We start from the raw sequence: 26710 nt of genomic DNA, 5'->3' as shown, positions 1-26710 counted from the left end.
CATGTTATTACAGACTTCCAGGTTTTCCTCCTAAGACTGATGTTACTCAGGGATATGCTCTTTTAATATAAGGACTTTTTTCTTGATGGTTTAGGAAATGGTTCACGCCCTGGACATGAAGAGCAGTCACAGAAATATATACATCAATGAAGAATCAATGTAGGAACGGCCCAAAGAAAATAAATCTGGGACAGAGGCCTGCTGTGAAGTAGAAAAAGAAAAACTTATGGTAGTGAGTTACCACTTTAAGAGAGTTTCTCCGGACAGAAATAGAGCAACCAGAGAGTGCCACAGCCCAGTGTGCTAGTCTACAGCGTCATAATACAGAATGATGGACGTGCAACTCAGCACTGGGTGATGCTCTGTGATGTCTGCATCTGCTAGGACGAAGCAATATCAAACTAGCAAGACAGAAACTGATCTGCTAGTTCATATATTTTTATCAATCAACTAAATGAACCCAAAGAATCAAGAAAGTAGGGCTGTCAATACATTAAAATAAATGTATAATTTTGCTGGCCTTGGTTGTAAAAACAAAAAAAAAAAAAAAACGAGAGCTCAGCATTGAATGTAAATGTACATATATATATATATATATATATATATATATATATATATATATATATATATATATATTTTAGACACACATATATGTACATAACATTTAAAATTAATTTTTAATTATTTTAGGATTTACGTCTACTGCTGCCACCTAGTGGGTCAATGAAAGAATCGTAAATCAGCATAGAACAGAACATAGAACAATGTAGAACATAAGCTGCAAAATAAACTCCTTGAACACATACATCGGGACAGCAGCGCATCATTTTCATCAGACATGTGCTTATAATATTAATGATAAAAAATAAGTCTTTCTGACTCGACATGAATTGTCACCTCTCAAATTTATTGTAGTTTGTAACAGAGATGACACAAAGTCACAGAAAACACACAACATCACAAAACTGAACATAAAAGTCCAAACCTTTGCAACTAAAAAATTGTTAAAATGGTACTAAAATGAAAATATGTGATGCACTGCAGTTTAATCAAGAAATAAGTAGACCTTAGTATAAACCTGATATATGCTTAAAACCTTTTGCATATACATTGAAAAAAGAAAGAAATCCTTGAACATACACACGTTTGCTTTATATGAGATTGTAAATTGTGAACATAGAGGTATGAAACAAACCAAGACAGACATTACATATGATAACAAACAACAACAGACGTACAAAAAAATATGATGCCAACTGCAACAGAAAAGATGGACATTTGGCATCATGTAAATCTGTGCAACAGGCCCTCAAATCTATTAAGGCATGAACACAGCCGATGCTAACGTCAAACAGCAAATGTCTGCAGTAGTTTTTAGTTGTAGTACAGCAGAAAAAAAGCATGTTCATGTGTGACCCTGAAGAGACATTCAGAACACAACTTAAACAAAATGTAAGGCCTCTGGTGTGAAAAGGGAGTTGCATCTTTAATTTTATTTCACATAAAACTCTGAATTATGCCTTCAACTGAGATGCACTGTAAACAACAGCCCCCAAAAATGCTTTCATTCCTGGTGCTCTTCGTATCTCTGGGGCCGCAGAAGGACGCTCTGGTAGGATTTGATGCAGGAGAAGGCTATTGGTGGAATGAGGCGGCGGTCGATCAGGTTGTACTCCAGGTGAACAGACATCAGCAGGGAGTCCTCACGGGCCGTAGTGTCACACAACGAGTTCATAGTGATGTGGCTATTGAGAGAAGATGAGGTTAAAACAGACAGACCAACAGACAGACAGACAGACAGACAGACAGATTGACTTACTTGATGTAGTTGTGGTTCAGTCTCAGGTGCTGCAGGTTCTTTAACTGTAGAATGCCTCGTGGGATTGACCTGAGCTGGTTATGGTCCAACAGCAGTTCACTCAGTGAGTTGTACAGGCCCCGAAATGACACTTCATTTATCCCGTCTTCACGCAGACGGTTGTACGAGAGCTGCAGGGAGTCAAGACCAGGTCGCAGGTGGCCGAACACATAGCCAGGGATGCGCTCAATTTGGTTGTGATGCAAGATGAGCTGCCGCAGACCAACCGGCAGGAAAGAGGGAACGTGAACCAGCTTATTGTGGGAAAGGTCCAAATACTCCAGTTTCCTGTGGATAAAGGCATTTTTGAAGATTATTAATGATAGTTCTGAAATACTTTATTATATACTAAATAATACATTTCATACTATGTAACTAGATATAAATTTCCAAAAGTTAATGTACTTTTTGTTCACAGTGACTAATAGTTTAGTTGCCTAAAAAAGGCAATAAATGAATAAATTATATTAAAAATAAATAAAACTGTTATTTTAAATATTAAAATATTGTTAATGTATTTTTGGTCAAATCAATGCAATGCAGCCTCAGTGAGCGTTAGAGGCTACTTTCAAAAACATTTTCTAAACTGTATAAAATAAAATTATAATGTACAATTATATGACTCTGTACATCAATAATGATTATTTGAATAATAAAGTCATAAAGTATGTATGCACAGTATGTATGCACATTAATTTGGTACTATATACATGTCATCATAGGCTAGGCTTGACATTTTTCGTTTTCAATTATTCGTTTTCAATTATTCATTTTTATACTCTTTATTCACCATATAAATTATAGTAATTGTCCACAAGGTGGCACATAACAGCATAGACGAGGCAGAGAACTGTGATCTGAACTCACAGCAAGTGTGTCCATGCTCTTGGATGAATGCGGTCCTCTCGGATTCGGTTTTGGCTGAGGTTCAGGACTCTCAGGTTTGTGGTCTTGTTTAAGAGCCCTGAATGGATCACCTCTATCTTGTTGTCAGAAAGGTGCAGCTCCTAAAGAAATTAAAAATCAACAACCTCCGTTATATACTATATAATGGAGGTTTTTTCCTTTTGAGACATAAAATGTAACTGACCTGTACTGAAATAGGCAGACCAGAGGGAATAGCCCTGAACTTGTTGTCATCCAGTCTTAAGTAAATCAGCCTTCTCAGAGGCTTGAAGGCCAGAGGAGAGACATTTCCATCGTGGAAATAATTATCCTCTAACTCCAGTGTCAGCAGCTTGGACAAACCTGAGGCAAACATAACATTAGATTACCAGAATATGGCATTTACTCTTAGTTTGTCATATTTGCCGGTATTTGGAAACTTAAAGGGATAGTTCATCCAAAAATGAAAATCCTGTCATCATTTCGGCATTTTTCACATAATTTTGGAAGTCAGTGGGAACCATCAACTGTTTTGGTTACCCACATTCTTCAAAATATCTTCTTTTGTGTTCAACAGAAAAAAGAATTCAAAGCTGCCAGAATTTTCTTTTTTGGGTGAACTATCCCTTTATTAGAAGCCCAATTATGTTAAATTTAAATTTTAGAAGTTTGGGGTCAGTAAGATTTTTTTATATTTTAAAAATACAGTAAAAAATCATATTGTGAAATATTAATCAAAAATAAATGTTTATTTTGTATATAACTGTCTAAATAACTGTCTATTTTAATATATTTCAAATTTTAATTAATTCCTATGATGGCGAAGCCATTACTCCTTCAGAAATTATTCTTATATGCTGATTTGGTGCTCAAGAAACACTTCTTCTAAATATTTCTCGGGGAAACAGATTATTTGATGAAAAGAAAAAATAAATATTTTCTCTCTTTTGTTCAATTTAATGCAAAAAAAACTTGAAAAATATCCCTGAAGATTGATTTCGGAATGTAACATTTTGAGACATGTTAGGAAGTGTAAGAATACTGGGGTCATTTTCTTAAGAATTTACACTCCATTTAAACTCATTGCTGTCTAGAAGAATCATTATAATGGCAATTGAGGAGGGAGATCAAGACCCTCAATAAGCAGTTCAGAATAGCAAGTGCTGAAGAAAGGAAGGGCATACAAGAGCTAACTAGTGGACTTCCAAGGCAACTCTGCAGACTGAGAAGGGCAGAAAGGTCTCTCAAAAACTGAGGAAAGAGAAGGAGGTAAAGCGGGCTCAGTTCATTTAGCACCCATACAGGTTTACCAAAACCCTGCTGGGGGAAGCAAGATCTGGAAGATTGACCAGCCCTAAGGAAGTTGTAGAGGAGTTCCTGAAGGAGAGCCACAGTGACCCTCAGGAACCAGGCCTGTGGTGCACACCCAAAGATCAGCAGAACTGCTGAAACTCCTGAGAAAGAGCTTGTTACCAGTGAACCAACATGGAGAGAAGTCCAGGATATTGTGCAGAAAGCCTGTTCAGCATCTGCCCCAGGACCAAGTGGTATACCTTATAAAGTATACAAGAGATGCTCGATGCTCCTCCGCAGGTTATAGAAACTGTTGCGAAGGATATGGACAAAAGGTATCATTCCAGCATCCAGGAAAAGAGCAGAGGGGTGTTTTGTACACAAGGAAATGGACTCTTCCGACATCAGTCAGTTCCAAACCATCTCTCTCCTAAGTGTCGAATGCAAGGTACTCTTTTCTGTCCTGGCAAAAAGGATGACTACCTACATGGTGAAGATACATCGATACATCAGTCTAGAAGGGTGGCATTCCAGGTTTCTCCAGGTGCTTGGAACATACGGGCATCTTCAACCAGCTGATCAGGGAGGCCAAGTGTAGCATAGGAAATCTAACGGTTGTCTGGCTCGACTTGGCTAACGCATACGGTTCAATCCGACACAACTCCAACACAGTTATGGAACACTACCATGTCCCCTACCACACCAGGGGTATAATTACCAGCTACTTCAGAGGATTCAAACTATGGTTCAAAACTGCCCACTTTACAACTCAGCGGCAAGACCTGGAAAAGGGAATCGTGACAGGCTGCACCATCTCCCCCATCCTGCTTGTCATGGGAATGAACCTGCTCATAACAGCTGCAGAAAAGGAATCCAGAGGGCCATCAATGGAGTCTGGCATCCGCCAACCTCCAATAAGAGGTTTTATGGATGATCTTACTATAACAACTTCAACCCATGTGCAAGCAAGATGGATCTCGAAGGCTCTTGAAGATGGAGCAACATGGGCTTGGATGAAAATCAAACCAAGGAAATCAAGAAGTATGGTGATTAGAAATAGGAAAGTGACCAGCGAGTTCCAGCTGCGAGTACAGGGGGAGACGATACCATCAACTGAGGAAAACCCAATTAAGTGCCTAGGGAAATGGAATCACACAGATGCAATGTTTCCAGGACAGAGAAATAGGCAGAAGCATGGCAGAGTAAGATCGAGGGGTCAGAATTGCCAGGAAAGTTCAAGGCCTGGCTCTTCCAGCATGGCCTGCTACCACGGCTTATGTGGCTACTGACAATCTACGAAGTACCTATGACAGCAGTGGAAGGAGTCGAGTGAACAAATACCTTCGCAAGTGGCTTGGAATTCCACCAAGCTTCACGTCAGTAGGTCTATACACCAGGTCTGGTCAGGTATAGCTGCCCTTATCATCAGTGGTGGAGGAGATCAAGGTGGCAAAGTGCCGGCTTGTGATGATGTACTCAGAAGAGCAGGTGTCACTACGAGATCAGGATGCAAGTGGGTGGCTGACACATAGGTGGCGCAAGCCAAAAGTGCATTGAAGCTGAAGGAGATCATCGGGAACCCATGTGTAGGGAGGCAAGGATTCGGATCCACCCACTTCCAGCAGTGGGGAAAAGCAGACCCAAGGCAGAGGAGGGACATGATTCAAGCCAAGGTCTGACACCTGGAGGAAGAAAGGCGCAGATCTAGGGCCATCAATCTTGGAGTACAAGCTGCCTGGACGAAGTGGGACCTGCCGAAGTGGAAGATCATGTGGCCTGAGATCTGGAGACTGGAGCCCTTTTGTATCTCCTTCCTGCTCCGTTCAGTGTACGACACCCTTCCTACACCCAGAGGACCCATCATGTAGGCTATGCAGAGGGAGGGGAACAATGGCGCACATACTAGCAGGATGCAAAACAGCCCTTAGCCAAGGAAGATACAGGTGGCGCCATAACAAGGTTCTCTGTGCACTTGCTGACATCTTGGAGCGAGAGAGGCAGAAAAAGCGCCAGACTAGTACAAGGCTGAGGACATGCATTCAGTTCATCAGTGAAGGGGAGAAACCAGCAGCCCCCAAGAAGATCAAAAAGAGCCTCTTGCAAGCAGCACAATCCTGGGAGAAGGGGGTGGACCTGGGAAAGAAACTAGTCTTCCCCCAGGTTGTGCAAACACTGCTGAGGCCGGACATGGTCTTATGGTCTGAGGAGGCAAGGAAGATAATCTTGATTGAACTGACGGTCCCGTGGGAAGACGGTGCAAGGAGGCCCATGAGCAGAAAAGTATCAGGACCTCGTTGAGCAGTGCAGGGCCAAAGGGTGGCAGACTTGGCTATTCCCGATTGAGGTCGGGTGTAGGGGTTTCCCGGCACAAGTCTGTGTGGAAGATACTGTTTTGGGTATAGCAGGAAGGGAAAGGAAGGTAGCTGTCTGCAGGTTGGGTGAGGCAGCAGAAAGACCGTCTTATTGGCTCTGGAGTAGGAAGGAGGAGTAGAGCTGGGGGCCAGGAGGAGGAGGGCAGTGTCTGGCAAACAATGCTGACCCGCCAACTGGAGGGTGTTCTGGTTCAGGGTTGAAACACCCCGTGAAATTTGGACGCCACCTGATGACATCTTCTCCTGGCTGAAAGCTACAGTCATGCATTACAGTCAATGACTGAGTAAGATAGCATCAGTTCAGATGTTTTCAATAGTAATAGTAGTTATAAAGTGATTTGTCTCTCTATACTTATGGGCTCTCTATAGCTAGCATACCATAAATCACTCGAATAAGCATGAACTGACTGTCAGGTCGACAAAAGTAATTTTAAAATGTCCAGATTAACCCAACATTAAATTTTTTAGTGGACTGTGGTTTTGTGTTTACCCTGAAAGCTGTGGGGAGTGAGACCACTGAGTTTATTATCGTTGATCTTCAGCTCCACCAGCGAGGGAGGGAGAGCCGGCACTTTAGTGAAGATGTTTCCATCCAGGTTCAACCTCCTGAGCTTCGTCAAGTTCTGCAACAGGTCGAAAATAAACTCATGACACTGTCAAAGCCAGACTGGAAATATTTCAAAGCTTTCTTCAAGTCACAGCAGTTACACAGCACAGATATTCAAAGTTCACCTGGCGTGAGGAACAGACATTTACCCATCAAGATACCGAGCACAGGTAAATACAGAAGTACAGTGAACATGCGAAAAAAACAATGTTCTGCTCTGTCATATATATGTCACCTGTACAACCTGTGCTTGGTGCGCAGTAAATATGACACACAGTTGAGAAAGAAGTAAAAAATTATTGTGTTTCCTTTAAAGGGTGTAATATCTATTGACTGAAAATTCCTATGTTCACTGCAGCATCCTGGTGAGAATTGGCTCGGTGATGTCAGATCTGGCATCTTGCAAAAACACGTCAGCTACTCGCTAAATTTCAAGCTTGCACTGTGCCACACCATAAGGCCTGATAACTCACCATTGTAACAGATAACTGATCACAAACCAGTTTCCATTTTTAAAGATCTACATTAATCTGACCATTATTAGAGTCCAAAAAAACATCACAACCATTGTTATGTGATACAGTATGTGTCAGTACACTTGGTAATATAATAATGTTTCTCAGACTGCATCTCACCCGAAAAACATTTGGTCCCAAAGAGAAATCATCCAGCTTGTTCCTGCTGAGGTCGAGCCACTCCAGGTTGGGAAGACCTGCTAGAGCATGTGATGGGATCTTGCTGATTTTGTTATCTGCAAAATACCAGAAAGACGAGAGTTATTTTTCACCTCTTTGTAGATAATGGTATACTCTGTTTACATTTCTCACTTCTCAGAGCCAGCTCTTGCAGTGCCACATACAGAAAATCATCTGATGGACAAACAATGGGACACTGCCAGATTATGTTAGAACACAGTAAAAACATCCAAGTACATTGGTTAAACTCCAATAACACAGACCCCAATTTCCAGACTCTAAACCCCCTCTTAATTTAACAAAAATTTTAAAGGTTTGTACAAAAAGTAATTTCCATCTCACAATTTGTACATGTATAAAATTTTCGTATGGCACAACTTCATATCTCACAATATCACAAATATTTAATAGTTTTCTTTAAATATATATTCAAAACTTAAAAAATCTTCCTAACTCACATTTTGCAACTCCTGGATTTGAGAAGATTTTGAAAGTTTTTTTAAAAAAAAAGGCTATCATGCTGACCAAGGCTGCATTTATTTGATCAAAAATTCTGTAAAAATCTAAATATTGTTAAATATTTTTACAATATATAATAACTATTTTCTATTTTAATATATTTTAAAATGTGATACATATTTTGTCAACACTTTTTTGATGAAGAGAGACTTCAAAAGAAGTATAATCTTTTGTAATAAGGTAAAAAAGATCACTTTTGATCAATTTCATGCATTTTTGGAGAATTAATTTATTTTAAAACACACACACAACTTCTGAACAATAATGTATATATATTATATAAGGAATTAGGTTTAGCCTACATGAAGAAAAAAATATGCCAATAAGGTAAGAAAATACACTTAATTCAAGGTATATTCTCTAAGACAAAGATGCATCTACATGCATTATCTTATAATACACGTAGATAATTATCTGTCTTCATGAGCAAGGTGAACTGCTCTCACCTCACCTGAAAGAAAGAGACTCCTGACCTCTGCATCTTTGATGATGGGCATATGGGTAAGGCGAGTGTTTCCACAAGCTATAAGAGACTCTGAAAGCAGGCAGCCTGCTGGGAGAGACTCCATATGAACAGAGGTGTGGACGATTGGACGGCCAATACCTCGATCCACCAGTCGCCCACTGGGGGCTGGCAGTGGCCTTCCAGTGGGCAGTCTCACAGATTTTCTTGTAGGAAGAGCAAAGGCCGGTTCTGCTCGTGGTGTGGCTGGTTTGAGTGTGGGCGGCATTACTCGTCTTTCTATTGCTACAGGGCGAAGAGCAGATCTGAACACCGGAAAGCTGCGGTTATCATCGTCATCATCATCACTGTCACTGTCATCCTCAAGATAGTCATCACCATCATGGTCATCATTATCAAAATGGATTGGTCTCATATACTGAGGTCCTGTGGCTATTACAGGGGTCTTAGGCGGTTTACCAGGATCCAGATTCACAATCACCTCCTGGTTTTTCTTCACTTGCTTCTTAGGGACATTTGAGGGTGCCTGAATAGACAACATAAATGTTTGAGAACAATTAAAAGAGGTAAAATTGGCTTGAAACTACCCTAAAGTGGTTTGCTATTCTTAGCTGGTTTGGTTTGCTGGTTTTACACTTTTAGAATAAAGGTTCTTAATTGGCATTGATGGTTCCATGAGGAATTGTTAACATGCATAGAATCTTTCCATTGCACAAATGGTTCTTTAAATTATAAAATGTTCTTCACACTAAAAAGGTTCATTTTAGAACTGTGCACTGAAAGGTTATCTAGTTATAAGGTTAGCCTTTTTTTTGAAAGAGTGTAGAGTGGTTTTAGATACTTTTCATCTCACAACAATGAAAGACTAATAGGCCGACCAGGTAAACCAGCTTAGTACCAGCATAGCCTTAAAAGAGCAGACAGACCACATCTAAAGGTAAATAAGTACAATAATGAGGGGAAGTATGAAGTATATGAAGCATAGTACATTTTCTCATGCACATCTACATACTTCTTTTGCTGGGGTGACCACCATCCTGTTCTTCTTTGGTTTCACCTCCAGAACCTCCGTCCCCACAGATGGTTTTCTATTTCCTGTCAGTCTGTTTTTCAAGCTTGTTTTCCACACAGATGTTGGACTGGACTTACTGGCCACAGACTTCAGGGTGGGTGAAGCTATACATGGTGTGGCAAACAGAAAATCATTACCCACCAACAAGCATCCCACTCCCTTATGGCACCTTTCCCAGCATTGGATTACACCACACTAAAAGTCAATGTTTTACATAATTTCCAGCCTGTATCACTACCGGGATGAGCACCGTTCTCTTTAGCTATTACTACAAATGGCTAATCCAATTACTTTTTGAATGTAATTCAACAAAAAAAAAAAAAGGTAGAATAGAACTAGACGTACTGTTCAAAAGTTTTCTAATGCAAAATATTTGTATTTCAATATTCTATTAATCAAAGAATCCTGCTGCTGGGAGATAGAGAGATGATGGTTCCCAAACCTCTGGCCGGGCAGGGGATGGTTCGGCAGCTGACTGCTCCATTTTTACACTGGCACACACTGCAAGGCTCCGGGGACCAGACAGCCCCCTCAAACAGAGAAATCCCATTCACCAAACACTGACTGCTATGGTCTGGCATGCACCCAAACATACAAAATTTCAGAATTCTGCACACAGTGGCTCCAACAAGCAATTGGACACTTAAAACATATAATATAATATAATATAATATAATATAATATAATATAATATAATATAATATAATATAATACTAAATTAAAAAAATATAATTTATTATTAATGTAAGATGTCAGTTTCCTTTAAGTTAACAAAGGTGTCCTAGCAACAAAACAAATTCTGTAAATTGTTTTGCCTTGTATTTGTATTGTATGTGTATTTGTGTTCTCTCAAATAAATGTTTTGTTTATGCACTGACATTCATACATTTTTAAGTATGACTTTTGTCCAAATGTTTTTATTATCCAAATATTGGATAGACCTTTGATCCGTTCTCTCATATCTTAATTCAGCGTAACCACTTATTTTTTTAATTATAAAAAAAAATTCTGTTCATTCTTTGCTTAAATTACTACTTTTTTGACAATTGCACAATAAATATAAATCTAAAATCACAATGTTAGAAAACTGTATCTTCTTCTCTTCTTGTCTAATCTTACTAAATTAAATGCTATAAGCATTACTCACCTGGAAGGAATGGGCTATCATACTCAGGTGCATCTTCAGCAGATAAGAATCGTCTGGAGTCCCTCTGTCTCTCTCTTCTTCTCTTTTCTTGTTTTCCTTCAGCCGCTAAATGCGCTAAACACAGACACAGACACCAAGCTAAAAGCTTGTACATTGTTAATGTGTGCCTGAGTCAGTTCAGGTATGATCTGCTAGAAACAGCTGTCTCAACGACTCTGAGGGCTGTACCTTCTGAAAGGCCAGTTATATTCTGCCTCTGGAAATCATGTTCAACCCATCACCCGTCCCTCGGAAGAAAACAAAAAAGAAAAAGAAATGCAAAGGTGAGAGCAGAGAGTGAGGAGGAAGGAATGGAACGGAAGCAGGGGAGTGAGAGGGAAAAAATAAAATCAAAACAGTTTCAACAAAGCGCCTCTTTCACTTGGCCTGAAGACTAACCGCCTCTCCTTTCCTTCTCAACGAACGCCCCACAGTCCCGAGAGCCAAACAAACTATTAGAGCATCCTCAAGGGGAAAGAAAATCTTATCTTTGACACGATTTAATGTTCTGACGTCAACGGATGCACTTCTGGTGTGTGGGATTTCAGATTTATGTGTTGATGAATAAAACATAGCTCTCTTAAAACGCTCATTATTGTTTGTGCTTCACTGCTAGTGCAAGTTTGATGGAAGAGCAGAGAAAACATTGGCCTGTAGGGAGCCCGTTGATATGAAAGGTCGCTCTGTCCAAGGGCCAACGGCACCACAGTCCTGAGAAATTTTTCAGGTTCCATTGCCTTTTGCAACCTTGCTTGACCATGCAGCCCCTTTCTCTCCAGTGTGGCCATTTCACTGCATCGAGCACTGTTGCTATGACAACCACTTCATTAAATAGCATTGCAGAGAATTATGCCACTTTCTTTCTGAGTAGTTCAATTATTAACATAAATAAGAAACTGAAATTATCCTAACGGAGTACATTTTTACAGTCAATGTTCTGCCATTATTCTAGGCCAATGGGGCTGCCAGGATGTCACTATGTGATTGCTTACTTGAGTCACAAGGGTCAACCCTCGGATCTTAATATTCTGGATGCCTGAATATGGTTTGGGTAGGTCAAGCTGGGCAAAAATCACAAGTATAATCGTTTACAAAAAATAATAACCCATGTAAACTTAAGCTATACTTATATATACTGCTAGAGTAAATAACCATGTTCATATGCAATAAAATAAATCTACAGTACCATTCAAAAGGAAAAAAAACCCAGATAATATTCTGAAATATCTGTTTTCTTTTTTTAATAAATTTGTAAATATAATTTATTGCAGATTTTTTTCAGAAATCATTCTTATATGCTGATTTGGCTGATTTTTGTATTATTAATGTTGACAACAGTTGTGCTGCTTAATACTTTCTAATGAATAGAAAGTTCAGAATAACAGCATTTATCTAAAATAAAAATATTTTTAATAAATACTTGCTGAATAAAAGTATAATATATATTATACCATTCCTTCCTTCTCACTCTCTGCTCTCACCTTTGCATCTCTTTTTCTTTATAGTAACATATTATTCAAAAATGAAATAATAATAATAATAATAAAAAATTTTTTTTGAATGGTAGCGTATATTAATCAAAATTTACATACAAGTCAAATAAATTTGGTAAACAGATTGAAATAGCCTAGCAAATATTCCAAAATATTTTTAACAATCACAACAATAAATATGACATATTATTCTTTATCATGTATACACCTGATTCCGAATATCCATTTAAAATTAAAATATTCATTTGCACTTTTAGGTGTTAAAACATTGATTTTGAAGAAATATGTTTGTATTATTGTGAAATTAATTTTACAAACGTTTCACAAACTAAAATTAATAGATAGTCTTATGTTTCAATTATCATGTGTAGAGGAATATTCCAAACACTGTGAAGCAGTTAAACCTTTTTTATTGGAATACAGGCTTTTAAGAATATGGACCTTAATCAGTGCAAATAAATGTGGTCAGCTAGCACTACATTAGTACACAAGTGTAAGCTTGTTATGATTATATAAAATGTGTTTATAGCAGACTGGGACAAATAAGTAATTTAGTTCTACTTAATTCTGTTTGCATCTCCTTCACTCCAGTGTGTTATAGCCTTTCTTGGTTTTTGCCTCCCACACAGAAAATTATTAAGCAATTTGATGTAACACTCCCCCCTAGACCTGCCCTGAGCTTCCTGTCTTTCATTCAAAAATAAAAACTCTGAATGTTCAAGAAGACAAACAATCATTTAAAACAGGTAAACACGCCACCCACAGCTTCCTGTCTTTCGGTTTACCATGTACACCTGCTCAGAGTCTGACCAAATAACAGATTAGACCAGATATAAATGTCTCAAACAAATAACACAGAAATCATTTTAGCAACATCCTTCACCTGTGGTCCTCTTTTGGAATGAGAGTGTATTTGAAGACACTTCCAAAAATATGGTCTGATATACAACTGAAGTAAGCCAACCCCAGACAGCAAACAGTCTAGTGTGTTCATTTTCTTCATGACAGCTTGAGAATCAGTGTTTACTTTATCCTAGAATTCTCCAACCGTCCACACACACGGCTCGAGCCAAGCCAGTAGAGAACACGATACATCCACCGCCCAGACTGTTTAGAGAACGTGACTGACTCAAGACAGATAGAATGACAGAATAAAAGATATATAGAACAACAGATATCATGACAGATCAACAGAATGAAAGAATGACAGAACAATAGAGATGTAGCTAGAATAACAAATAGACAGACAGACAGACAGACAGACAGACAGATAGATAGATAGATAGATAGATAGATAGATAGATAGATAGATAGATAGATAGATAGATAGATAAATAGATAGATAATCTGTTCTGTTTATCTCTTATCTAGCTGTGCACTTGGGAACAGTTTGCTTTTCTTGACTCATTAAAAAGCCGCCTACTACTAGATACTTCTCAGTCCTCTAACAACTGTGATTACTGTCTGTATATTTTTAGTGTTCATAGGGAGATCTGACCCCAAAATTGTGGTGCAGATTACAGCGATGCAATGAAACCAACACTTTTGCTGCCCCCCCCCCTCTTTCTGTCTGTATCTGCAATTTATATCTGGATAAATCCTGTTGTTCACTGGCACAAAAGCAGTAGACTATATTACTGCAATTTGACTGTATCTAATGTATGCCTGAGCATGGAAATGATGCACAGCTTTAGGCAAAGATGCCATTGAAAGTTGGTATTTTTGTTTAAATCGTGGTTAATATTTCAAGGATTTTAGCCTGGATGAATCAATGTAAGGACCCTGTAAAAAAAACATGAATGAACAAGTAATGGACCATGACTTACTTTGCCATTCACGTTAGGTTGTTTTAACCTAATTATCACTTTTTATAGACTTATAAATAATGAGCATATTCATTTAATCCTGTTAATCACAAAAGGATAGTATACAAACTGATTTCATCACTTTCTGTGCCAAGCCACAAGCCAAGACGGTGTCACAAAGATTATATAATGTGAATTCGTAAAATTACTGACCAGTAACCCCTTTCCCATGTAACAAGACCTGTGATTCAGTGTTGAATATTCAGCATAAATTAATTTCAAAGCATTTTGGTCCAGGAACATTCTGAGCTGCCTTTGTTTTGATCCACATTCGCCCTCTAGTGGAGAAACCATGGAGAAACACATGTGAGGAGAGCTTCAACCAATCAGCGCGCAGATCAACAGACCCTTCCACCCAATCAGCGCTCACACCAACAGGAGCTGCCACAATGAAGGCGAGCATGAATCCCGTGGGTGTATGAAAGCATGCCAACGGCAAATCATCAAGCGCAAAATTGCCCAAAATCATGATGCACGCTTTCTGAACGGACAATTAACCGTTACACGTGTGAAATCGACAGAATGGCTTCGTGGTCGGAGAAAATGCTACAACTCCTGCGTCGAATGAATAACTTTCATCTACCAGGTGGGGAAATATTAAGAGAATCATATGACACAGAACAATCCATATGCATGTGATCCAGCAGGAATTCTCATGTCATATATAGGTCAATGAAATCCTACTGGATCTGTAAAAATACATTCAAATTAAATTCATGCTGATAAAGGATCTTCTACCGTGAACACATTTTCAGTTTGTGAAACAAAAGATTTGTAACGATTAAAGACGACTACTTGATGTCCATAACTCAAAAATGTAATTTGTAAAAAAAAATTAAATAATAAGTTATGTACACTATTCTGCATTCAAGGAGCAAGGAAAACATTTTCTTACTTTATTTTTGTTGTTTACAATTGAATAATATCATTATATAATATACAATGTACAATTCATATACATGTGCATTCATTCGTTTGCATTGATTTATTCTAGGTTCTAGTTTAGAGAGCTGTCTACGTTTTGAGGTGGCTGGAGAACAGGTTGGATGGATTTCCCCAAAAGTAGCATCAGTTCTTGGTCGTTTTCCTGCTGTCTTCAGACCATATGGGAGCGCTATAACCTTCTGCTCCGGGCTGGACACTTTTGAGAGCAGATCGGTGGCTGTGGATGAGGTCCTGCAGGAGCTGAGGAGAGAGGCATCATTCACCTGTCTCATAGGCTGGAGAGATGAGGTGAGACATCTCTGGTACATGCTAGATAAGTACGCATCTTCCTTCTTATTCTTGGGCAGTTGTTTAGAATTTTTATTTTTCCTTTTAATTTTAGTTAAAGTTTAGTCATTGTGTGGTTTTCTCATTTTTTAGTAGTTTTTATTTTATAAATGTCCATACAGTTTTTATTAATTTTTATTTCAGTTAAATAAAAAAAAGTTAAATTGAATCATCAAGTTAAATTATTATAATAATTTTTTTTTTACATTTTATTTGATTTCAGTTAACGGATATTATATGTCAGGTAACAATTTAGTAATTTAGTTCATCTTAAATTCAAGCTCAATGTCAACAAGTGCCTCAATTCAAATTATTGTTTTATTTTATTTTTTCGAATTCATTTCATTGACAGAATTAGCAAAGCAGTTGCTCATTTTTTGCGTAAAATAATATTAATGCATATTGTGATTGTCTGTTTATCCTTGCATTATAATAAACATTTAATTGGATTTAAGTTGCTGTATACAGATATGCAGTTCTTGCCTTTATAAATCCTGATTTGTTCTTCACTTTTGATGTAGGATGAATTTTATTTTCAGCAATATGCTGTGATGCCCAGGTATTGCGACCCTCCGTTGATGTATATGGAGAGAGCAGCTACAAGTATGTTAATGAAATATTAATTTCATGCTTCTACTGTCAAAGCCAGTGACACTTACAGCTGTTTATAAATAATGGTCAAACGCAGGTCTGTTTGGAGTGAAACGGTACGGCGTCCATGTCAATGGCTACACACGGGATTCAAGTGGCAACCTTAATATGTGGCTAGCACGACGATCTCTGACCAAACAGACGTATCCAGGAAGACTGGACAACATGGTAATTTATTAATAAACAAATTAATCAGCTCATTACAAGACGAGCCGGACCAAGCTTACACCACAGGTTGAGTCAACAGTATGATGAATCACTCTGTTACTTCTAACACATAGATCTATGACTCCTTCACACTACACACTCATTTGACTTAACCAGTCATATCTCATCAACACTTCAGTGCTGGACCTCAAGGATCCCTCCAATTAAGGTAGTGCTACATTGGTTGCACTTTATTTTACAGTACGTGTACTAACATGTATTTATACTGTACTTACAGTGTATTTATCTAAGAAAGTTCTGGTAATACAAGGTAACTACATGGGGTAGGGTTAGGTTTAGGGGTAGGTTCAGGGTTGGTAACTAGTTATTACATAGTTATTGTAATTACCATAATAAGTACATAGTATGTACATGAGGAACAGGACTGTAAAATAAAGTGCTACCGCTACATCTGTACTTTTGTTGCCGTTAAATTACACATATTTATACATACTTAAATAGTACATTCTTGTACACACTTTTTGTACTGTATATTGCCTTTGTGGCAATATACAGTACTTACAATTTATGTTTGCATTGTTTTTAATTTTTGCACTATTGTTCACAAGTTTGGGGTACAGGCTAACTAATTGTGCAAAAATTAAAAACAGTGCAAACATAAATTGTAAGTACACTAGCAAAAAGATAACCACAAAGCTATTTTGATGTAACGGGGTGTTTAATGGATTGGATTTATCACTCAGGCAGCTGGAGGACTGGCAGCAGGCTGTAGTGTAAGGCATACCATGGTTAAAGAGTGTGAAGAGGAGGCCTGTATCCCTCCAGGCCTGGCAGAGCAAGCGCGTCCTGTGGGAACTGTGAGGTGCTTAAATCCTTTATTTTATTTTTTATTTCTATTCCACTATTTAGGTTAGGTCGCTACAGATCATTTAGAACTATTACAAAGAACAAAAGCAATTGGTAACTGCCGATTTTTTTATAAAAAAATGCATGGCAGAGTTTTCCCTTATTAAAAACCTTTCCAAGATACCAGGGTAGATATAAACTCTCTCAACTCCCCTGCACAAGAGACTGATTTGTACAGCAGAAATGCCAGAAATAGCTTCCAGCTGGCAGGTTTCCAGAGAAATATTCTGTGCGCACAAATGAAGATGACCAGAATTCAGGTTTCACGCAGGCTTAGAACACGTCAGTGTTGATCAAAGACATGAAATCCTGTCACATGCACCATTTCTGCCTGGAAACTGTTCACTATGTTTAGCTGAATTAAAAGGTATTCTGCAATCTTGAATCTCCAGTTCATGCCTCCCTCTGTTTCTTTTCTCTGTAGCTACACCTACGAGGATGACGAAGGAATATTTCCTGAGTGTCAGTTTGTTTTTGATTTAGAGCTGCCTCTCAATTTTCAGCCTCACATTGGAGACGGAGAAGTGCAAGCGTTTTACTACTATCCAATAGAGAAGGTGAAGGCATCCCATTGATTTTAGGTTGGAATGCCACGTGATGTATTTTATATAAAGTTTGCTTTGACATAAAATGTATTTTGAACATGAAAACGTACTTTGACATGCAAAAAAATCTATAGCATATTAAGTGGTTACTTTTATGTCAGGCAGCTTTCTAAAATATATGTGCAGTTTCCTAGACTAAGGGGTGGCACATCTTACCCCCATTCTCCTATGCGTCACATGGTAATTTCAGGTGAAAGATCTCCTGGTCAGTGAGGAGTTCAAGCCGAACTGTGCCATGGTGGTTCTGGACTTCCTCATCAGACATGCCATCATTGAGCCCGACTCAGGTTTGTTACACACCAGATCACCTGGTAGAATTTGAGATAAGAATTTGACAGCATGTAATTTTAAATGAAAAGTTTAACATGAGAAAGGCTGTGACTTTTGTCGTTCTCTCATTTCAGAACCCTACTATCATGAATTTGTGGCTGGATTGCACAGATCACTGTAAAAACTGACTGATGGTGTTAAAGCCTGTGTCAACCTGCAACAGTTTGGTATTTTTGTTATCTACCTCTGCTTTTAACTCCTAACATTGTCAGCATGTGTACTTGTTTACTGAAGACCACATTTATACGGTGGCCAAGAAAGCTCAACACGCTGCAACTTAAGAAAACACATGCAAACTGAAAAAACACCAGCAAATGAAGAAAACCTCTTCATTAGTTTGACAACACGTGTTGCAAATCATCACAACACATGCATATAACAAAACGCGCTGCAAATCATCACAACACATGCATATAACGAAACGCGCTGCAAATCATCACAAACCATGCATATAACGAAACGCTGCAAATCATCACAAACCATGCATATAACGAAACGCTGCAAATCATCACAACACATGCATATAACGAAACGCTGCAAATCATCACAAACCATGCATATAACAAAACGCGCTGCAAATCATCACAACACATGCATATAACGAAACGCTGCAAATCATCACAAACCATGCATATAACGAAACGCTGCAAATCATCACCACACATGCACATTAAGAAACAATTAATGAAGCATTGCAAATTTATTTTCATTAACCTTGAAATTATATTTAGCTGAGGAAATTAAAGTAAGCCATCTTAAGTAACGTTTTACATTTAAGCATGTAATTATTCAGCTTATTTAGGCTAATAATATCCAAAAGATAAAGGAATCATGCAATCAGGGTGTTTAAAAAAAACAACAACTCCACTGACCAGTAGCCACTGCACGATAAACAAATCCCAGCTGGGTCTGACAATTTTTTGGTGTCTCCTTGAAACATTTCCAATGTGGTCAGTGGTATTTGCAGCAGAATTTGCAGCGTTTCTTAATTTGCATGAGTTGTGAAGAAATTGTAGCTTGTTTCTTTATATGCATGCGTTGTGATGGATTTGTAGCGCGTTTCTTTATATGCATGCATTGTGATGGATTTGTAGCGCGTTTCTTTATATGCATGCATTGTGATGGATTTGTAGCGCGTTTCTTTATATGCATGCATTGTGATGGATTTGTAGCTTGTTTCTTTATATGCATGTGTTGTGATGGATTTGCAGCGCGTTTCGTTATATGAATGTGTTGTGATGATTTGCAACACTTTTGTTGTCAAATTGATGATGTTTTTTTTTATTTGCTGTTTTTTTTTTCAATTTGCATGCGTTTTCTTAAATTGCAGCGCTTTGAGCTATCTCGGCCACCGTACATTTAGCCGGTGAAGACCTTTTACGCAAACATAACCCGGAGAAGAGACAAAATAAAGACCCAAGCAAAGTTACCCTATAAGAATTTATTTTTTCAATACATTTCAAATGAGTGTGGAAATCCAAAGATGCACTGGTATACAAAAGATAATTGATGCATCAAAGGCTCTTTTTTCTTTTCTTACAATGAAATGCAGAACCTCTTCGAAGAAATTACTTGCATTTAATAATATGGCATTAAACAGCTCTCTCAAAATCACATTTTGGCTACTTTTTTCCTTCTTTATTTCTTTTAAAACTTTCAATTCTAAGATACTAGAATTGGTAAAATATGCAAAAACGATAATAGTATAAGCCAGTAGAATTTCACACAAAAAAAGAAGAACGTACAGTACAGGAGAAAAAGAAAATGGAGTTTCTCATTTATACAGTGAGATAAACAACAACTATGTTACTGTCACCTTTTATAAAACGTATATATATATTGCCAAAATGAAAGTGTCTGACAGTCAACATACAAAGTTGTGTGGTTCTGCTTCGAGCTCCACCAAGACCGATTAACCCAAAGTCTTTCTTTTATTTTTAATTACAATACATGAGCAAGCACATAAAATACTCACAAAAAAGCTGAATTAGTATGATCATTGCTTAATGCATCTTACTTTGAATTTTATAGGCAAATGGCAAAAAAAGTATAAGATATATTTAAATCTTATTGGAATAAAGATTTATAAGGCTACCGCTATTTCAGCTATTTTAAACCAGTGACTAAACTGCCAATTTTACAACAGGACAGGAGGACACAAAGGAACCGCTTGTGTTAACCAACAGTATTAGCATGTTAATGTAGCAAAAAAACATCATTAAACAGAAAATCGTAGAATGAAGGACATGCATGAATCTTTTACATAAGACGGCACTGGGTTCCTGGGAGGTTTATAAAGGGGATCATTGGAGTATTATGTTGTGTGGCCAATGTCGCGATCCAAAAAAAACAACTCCCTGCGTGACATATCGCATACATGATGTAGGGTACGAACTAATGCCTTTTACACCCTGAATAATGCACTTAGTGCTAAAAAAGGAATCTTTTTAGACCAAGTCGTTTGTTTCTGTTCTTGCTAACAGTGCTGATCTTCTAAGCAGAAGATGTGGTAAAGAATACATTGCATATAATCCCACCCCAAAAGCAATCAGTGATTGTGAGCAACTGTAAAACCACATTGGTCTCTACCCTACATATAGACTATCCTTACGCTGTGATCAGTCTGAAGGCTTAAGGTCAACAAATCTTGATTTGAAAGAGGACTGATGGCTATTCAAATGTTTAAGTCCCTTTTTGCCGGTGCAGTTGTCCCTACTATCTTCTGTAGTTTCCTTTGGCCTGGATTGAACCCTCCCTGACCCCAGAGTACTTAATTAACACTAGGGGCGTTTCTTTCCTCTATTTCTGAACTTTTTTATAGCTCTTTCATTTTCCTTGGCCTAGTTTGGGTACCCCCTTTCCCTCCCTCGTTCTTTTCTTTTTCTCTCTCATTCTCTATAGCAAAGTGCAGGGATTCTTCTTGCCACGTTTTTTGGCTTGGAGCGCCGCCCTTGTGGCCATTTCGAACACTTCTCTCACGCCCTCCTTAGTTTTAGCTGAACACTCAAGGTAGCCGAAGGCATTGATGCGATTAGCCATGTCTCGCCCTTCTTCTGGTTTAACTGGTTCCTGTTCAAGGAAGAAAGCATAGACAGGGCATTAGTAAACTACAACATAACATGGCAATAACAGCAATTTTTATGTTTTTTCTATAGAACTTGTTTTTATGTTATGTTCATAAAAATAGTGACTCTTTTATAAAAAAATAAAGTGTTCGCTCACACACCTGTTTCATCTTCTGCAGCTCCCGTCGAGTGTGATCATCATTCCGTAAATCTTTTTTATTACCCACCAGAATTATTGGAACATTTGGACAGAAATGCTTTACCTCTGGCGTCCATTTTTCTGGGATATTCTCTGTGTGAATAGAGTATGGTTTTCAGTACAGTGACTACAGGAATGTATAAAATATTGAAATATATATTATTTATATTAGAGACTGGCCACTGCGGAAACCGATTATCTCACCCAAACTGTCAGGACTGTCTATGGAAAAGCACATGAGGATGACATCCGTGTCTGGGTAGGACAGGGGCCTCAGCCTGTCGTAGTCCTCTTGTCCAGCTGTATCCCATAGAGCCAGTTCCACCTGCCAACAAAATTATTACAAATTGTAAAAAGTGTTTAAACAAATTAACATGCATTTCTAAGCATTTAACAATACTTGAGCTGCATGAACACAAAGTTAGAGAATATTTGAGAATGATCCAATGTCCACTTGTTCAGTGTCACGATTGAAATAATGAAGAATTCATACAAATATTAGGGGTGCAACGGATCGTAGATGATCCATTATCCGCACAGTTCAGGCAGCACAGTTTGGCAGGCATGTGATTTGCAGATTAACTGTTAAAATTAATAAAGTGAAAGTTTATCATATGCACAATTTGTCTTGCCAGTTTACACATTCAAGCAATTTTAACTCATGCACTGTTTTCTGTGCACTCAACCGTTGCACAACCCCTAACCCTTCACATACACACAAAGTTGTTAAAATACCTGTTTCTGCAAGTATTCTAGCAAACACAGTCACTTATGTCTTAAGTGAACGTAAACAGCTGAGGTCCGTGCATTAGTTCTTAAAGTGACAGTAGCCAATAAATACCTGTTTCTTTATGCTTATCAAATAACACCACAGCTCTAACAAAGATGAATCTGTATATAACTTGTGCAGTGAGCACTATTGTGTTATTTTACACTTAATTATTACATTTCTGCACCTGAATTCTACTGCTACTGACTTTATTTGTAACTATGTTTTCATCTATGCTTGTAATTTGTCCAAACATAATGAGCAGCACAACTGTTTTTAACATCACTGATAATAAATGTTGAAGCAGTAAATCAGCATATTAGAATGATTTCTGAAGGATCATGTGACTCTGAAGACTGGAGTAATGATGCTGTAACTTAAGCTTTGCCACCACAGGAATAAATTATAATTATATATTAAAATACAAATACAAAATAGCAAATGTTATTTTTAAATTTCAATACTATTTTACATTACCGTTTTTACAGATTATTTTTTAATCAAATAAATGCAGTCTTTTCCCGACATTTAAAAATCTCACAGACCCCAGGCTTTTGAAAACCAGTACATATTGTGTATTTTAAAAATACTTCTATAATGTATTTATTTAAATAAGTTTATTTTGATGTATTTATATAAATAAATGTATTTCAATAAATTTATATAAATATACAGTGGGCGAAATATTTATTTGATCCCCTGCTGATTTTGTGAGTTTGCCCCATTACAAAGAAATTAAGTGTCTGTAATTTTTAGGTAGGTTTATTTGAATGGAATACAGAATATCAACCAGACAATCCAGAAAAAACACATTATATAAAGGTTAGAAACTGATTTGCATTTCAGTGAGTGAAATAAGTATTTGGTCCCCAAGCAAAAATTTAGATTTAGTACTTGGTGCAGAAACCAAGATGGCAAGCACAGAGGTAAGATGTTTTTTTTTGTAGTTGGTCACCTGGTGCACACATGCCTTAGCAGAAAAATAGCCCCAAAGCAGAATGTTTCCACCTCTGTGCTTAACTGTAGGGATGGTGTTCTTGGGGTCATAGGCTATGTTCCCAATTGCAGGGCTTAATACTCAATCAATACCGATTTTTTGAAAAAATTAGATTTTTTTGCAAGGCCGTTCACATTTCCAATTAATTGCGACCTTTTGTGATCTCCTGTGTGAACGTGAAATGACCAAGAAGTGACCTGCATGCGCAGAAGAGTACTCAACGGTGAACGACGTCACTCGTTGTTTGCGGAAGTAACTAACGTTAGCTAACGTTAAACATGGATGTCAACAACAGTGTAGTCAACAGCGGAGCTCTTTTTGCAATATTAAAGTTATTTTCCCAGCGGAGCCAGCACAATTACAATCTTCTCGTTTTAAGAAGAAAATTTAAAAGGAGGAGGAGAGCAAGGTTTTTGTGGCCATGGCGTTTTGTGGAGCAGTGTTAGCAACGTCGGTACAGAGAAACGTGTGAGAGCTGACGGAGTCGCAGACAGGAGTGGTGGGATACTGATGTGAGTGGCTCTTCTCGTTCCTGCCTACTTCAACGCAGAATTATGACGTGTGTAGCGTATCAATGACGTGCGCGTCGGATACATGTGGCCTGGCCGTTCAGACGGAGGTCGCATTTATCGGATTCAGGACCACATACCCAAGTGGCCTGAGTCACATCTGAAAAGATCGGATCTGTCTCATCAGACTGTCATGAAAAGATCAGATACAGGTCACATAGGGGCAAAAAAATCAGAATTGGGTCGTTTCAGCCTGCAGTGTGAACGTAGCCTTAGTCAGCATTTCTCTCCCTCCAAACACAAGAGGTTGGAATGGAAGCTACAGACTGTGTGGACAGGTGTCTTATACACCTAACGAGCTGACATTAGGAGTAAATTCTAAAAAGTAACAGGACTAATCTGGGTTTCACATGGGCACATAACCAATCTGTGGGGATCAAATACTTATTTCACTCACTGAAATGCAAATCAATTTCTAACCGTTATAGAATGTTTTTTTCTGGATTTTTGGTTGATATTCTTTCTCTATCTAAATTACAGACCCTTCATTTCTTTGTAAGTGGGCAAACTTTCAAAATCAGCATGGGATCAAATAAATATTTCCCCCACTGTACATATATTATTAACTGTAGTTAATCATCTCACAGTTGGACATGTCTTCCAACAACAGCAAAAATACAATCAATCACTCAGCGTTGACCCAAAATATTACATTACAAATGAACTCTGCATAAAAATATACAATTATAATAGAGGAAGAACACTATTAAGAAGTTTGTGAACAATCTGAGGAAGTTACTCGTTTCAAAAGTTCAACATGCTACAGAAGAGACACATGTAAGCTGTAACAGATGAGTGATGGTGGTTTGATGTTAAGAGACATTCTTACCTGTTTGCCATCCACCTCAATATCAGCAACATAGTTCTCGAACACTGTGGGTACGTAGACCTCAGGAAACTGGTCTTTACTGAAAACGATGAGTAAACATGTCTTTCCACATGCTCCATCCCCAACAATTACAAGCTTCTTACGAATTGCAGCCATCTGTCACACAAAATGCAAAGATCAGCCCACAATTATAGGAGGCAGGTGGAAATTGTTCCTACACTGGAACTAGAAACCATTTTTATTACAACATAAAACCTTTCTTTCTATCTTTTTTTTAAATAGATAAATTGTTCATGTATGTCTGCCCTCTTCTACTGTTTTGTATGGAAAACAATAACTAGCTATAACTTTATTGTCATGAGTCTGAAGTATCATTGTTTGAACAGACTTCTAAAGTAAGTGTGGAAAAAAAGGATTCAATTATTGATTATGATTCAATTATGATTCCTTGTAACTGACTTGATCTCAACTTCTCAAAAACAGTATTAAATCAAAGATAATAAGAATGTCTTATCTAAGAATGTATGTCTTTTTTTGTCATAAACCAAGCAAGTGTGAGTCTGAACTGGGTTTACAAGGAACATGTGCACCATTTAAAGAACCCTGTGTTACATACAAACCCACTATATAAATATTTCACATTTTTTGTTTTATTAATATGATTACAAACATTTTAATCCTTGACTGTTATATTATAACAATATTTTTCTTGCTTTAATGGCACTTATGAATTATCCATGTTTTTAAATACCAATTACATTTAAAAAATGAATAAATAATATAAAGTTGCATTTATTTATTAATTAATAAATCACTTAAAAAAAACAGCTTCTTGATTGCTTTGAGTTAGAAACAAATAATTAATCTCAGACTTTTTCTGTCTTATATTTCAAAATAAAACAAGTGAGCTTGTTAGGGATATTTTCACGTTTACATTCATATTTCAGCCATTTTAATGATCTTGTGGATTCTTGTGTCATTATAGCACTGCAGCATCCACCCCTCCTCACACAGACACACCTCCCAGCTGCTGTCACAACACACCGCACCCTACTCGATTCACCGATCAGCCCCGACAAAACACATGCATTTAGACTCACTGTGAAACGGATAACTGCAGTCAGGTCAAAATAATCTCGCACAATTAACCTTTTATGCTTTGACACAGAGTCAACCATTGATTCAACTACACTGGAGGCGTATTGAGGGATAAAATAACAGTTTAAAGGGCTGAGAGTTATATTGCAGAATAAACTAGAGATATCAAGTCTGCGCCAGCCCCTCAACCCCTCGCCAATCTCTGGTTTACTCCCTGTATGCTAACTGGGACGCATCATCTCTCGCCATCACAAGTGTAAAAGTAGCACCGTTTGGCTTAGATTCTACTGGATCCACAAGTCATTTCTAGTATTAAACCTTCCAGACGTGTTATAGTCTCGATCATCGGACATTAATGCGTTTATGAACTCACGCTCGGCATCTTGTTGTTCGTCCGTTTCCGTCATCATCATCATCATCACACTTAGCCTTTTAGCACTAAGCTAGCCGCATATAAAAAGCATCTTTTATCTCATTGGAGTGTTTTTAAAAACGGCTAATCTGCGGTATTTGCTCTAGAACGTATAGTAACTCAATGAACATATCGATTGTAAATACCAGAGTGTTTTTGTGTGAGTATTTACCGTTTTTGTTACAGATGTCCTCGCTTTCTTTATCTTTTCCTGTACGACCCCAAGGCCCCGCCCCTCAGTGCCACGCCGCTAAGACACGCCCATTCCCGACCGTTTTCACCAATCAAAGACAGAGACGCCGGGATGACGCCCGAAAGCAGAAGAAAGGCAACATATTTTTTGAATGACTGCTTAGCTGAATCAGACTTTCTTATCAAATCTTTTTATTTCACGAATAATATTATATACACCAGAGTCCTAAAACTGTGTAAGACGGGGTTCAATTTACATCCTCTATTTGCCAATATTTCCCCGTTTGATATATACAGTATGATATATATATATATATATATATATATATATATATATATA

General features: G+C 37.8%; 3 protein-coding genes across 5 annotated transcripts; 1 reads left to right on the top strand and 2 right to left on the bottom strand.

The window, feature by feature from the left end:
• Positions 1-888: 888 nt before the first annotated feature.
• LOC128018869 (extracellular matrix protein 2-like) lies at positions 889-11402 on the bottom strand. The gene is made up of 10 exons (XM_052604702.1): positions 10912-11402; positions 10207-10338; positions 9705-9868; positions 8681-9218; positions 7651-7766; positions 6899-7031; positions 2949-3106; positions 2726-2865; positions 1820-2146; positions 889-1745 (listed from the first exon to the last, which is right to left on the bottom strand). Exons 1-10 carry the CDS (start codon positions 11063-11065, stop codon positions 1565-1567), a joined length of 2043 nt encoding a protein of 680 aa, XP_052460662.1. The 5' UTR covers positions 11066-11402; the 3' UTR covers positions 889-1564.
• A 3270-nt stretch (positions 11403-14672) lies between these two features.
• Positions 14673-19856, top strand: LOC128018865 (uncharacterized). 2 transcript variants are annotated; one of them, XM_052604698.1, is made up of 8 exons: positions 14673-14894; positions 15303-15541; positions 16120-16183; positions 16269-16399; positions 17143-17261; positions 17730-17862; positions 18101-18197; positions 18315-19856. In XM_052604698.1, the coding sequence occupies exons 1-8, from the start codon at positions 14831-14833 to the stop codon at positions 18359-18361; spliced, it is 894 nt and encodes a 297-aa protein (XP_052460658.1). In that variant the 5' UTR covers positions 14673-14830; the 3' UTR covers positions 18362-19856. The 2 variants fall into 2 exon arrangements, with proteins under 2 accessions (XP_052460658.1, XP_052460657.1); XM_052604697.1 differs by having other exon boundaries at positions 16102-16183.
• Positions 19667-26501, bottom strand: LOC128018866 (rho-related GTP-binding protein RhoA-A). Of its 2 annotated transcripts, none has more exons than XM_052604700.1 (5): positions 26351-26501; positions 24669-24824; positions 21709-21829; positions 21467-21597; positions 19667-21309 (listed from the first exon to the last, which is right to left on the bottom strand). In XM_052604700.1, exons 2-5 carry the CDS (start codon positions 24822-24824, stop codon positions 21136-21138), a joined length of 582 nt encoding a protein of 193 aa, XP_052460660.1. In that variant the 5' UTR covers positions 26351-26501; the 3' UTR covers positions 19667-21135. The 2 variants fall into 2 exon arrangements, with proteins under 2 accessions (XP_052460660.1, XP_052460659.1); XM_052604699.1 differs by lacking the exon at positions 26351-26501 and adding an exon at positions 26140-26301.
• Between the last annotated feature and the right edge of the window lie 209 nt (positions 26502-26710).

Source organism: Carassius gibelio, chromosome A8, assembly GCF_023724105.1.
Source record: "Carassius gibelio isolate Cgi1373 ecotype wild population from Czech Republic chromosome A8, carGib1.2-hapl.c, whole genome shotgun sequence".
Classification (NCBI taxonomy): Eukaryota; Metazoa; Chordata; class Actinopteri; order Cypriniformes; family Cyprinidae; genus Carassius; species Carassius gibelio.
This window is presented reverse-complemented; position numbering and strand designations above follow the sequence as displayed.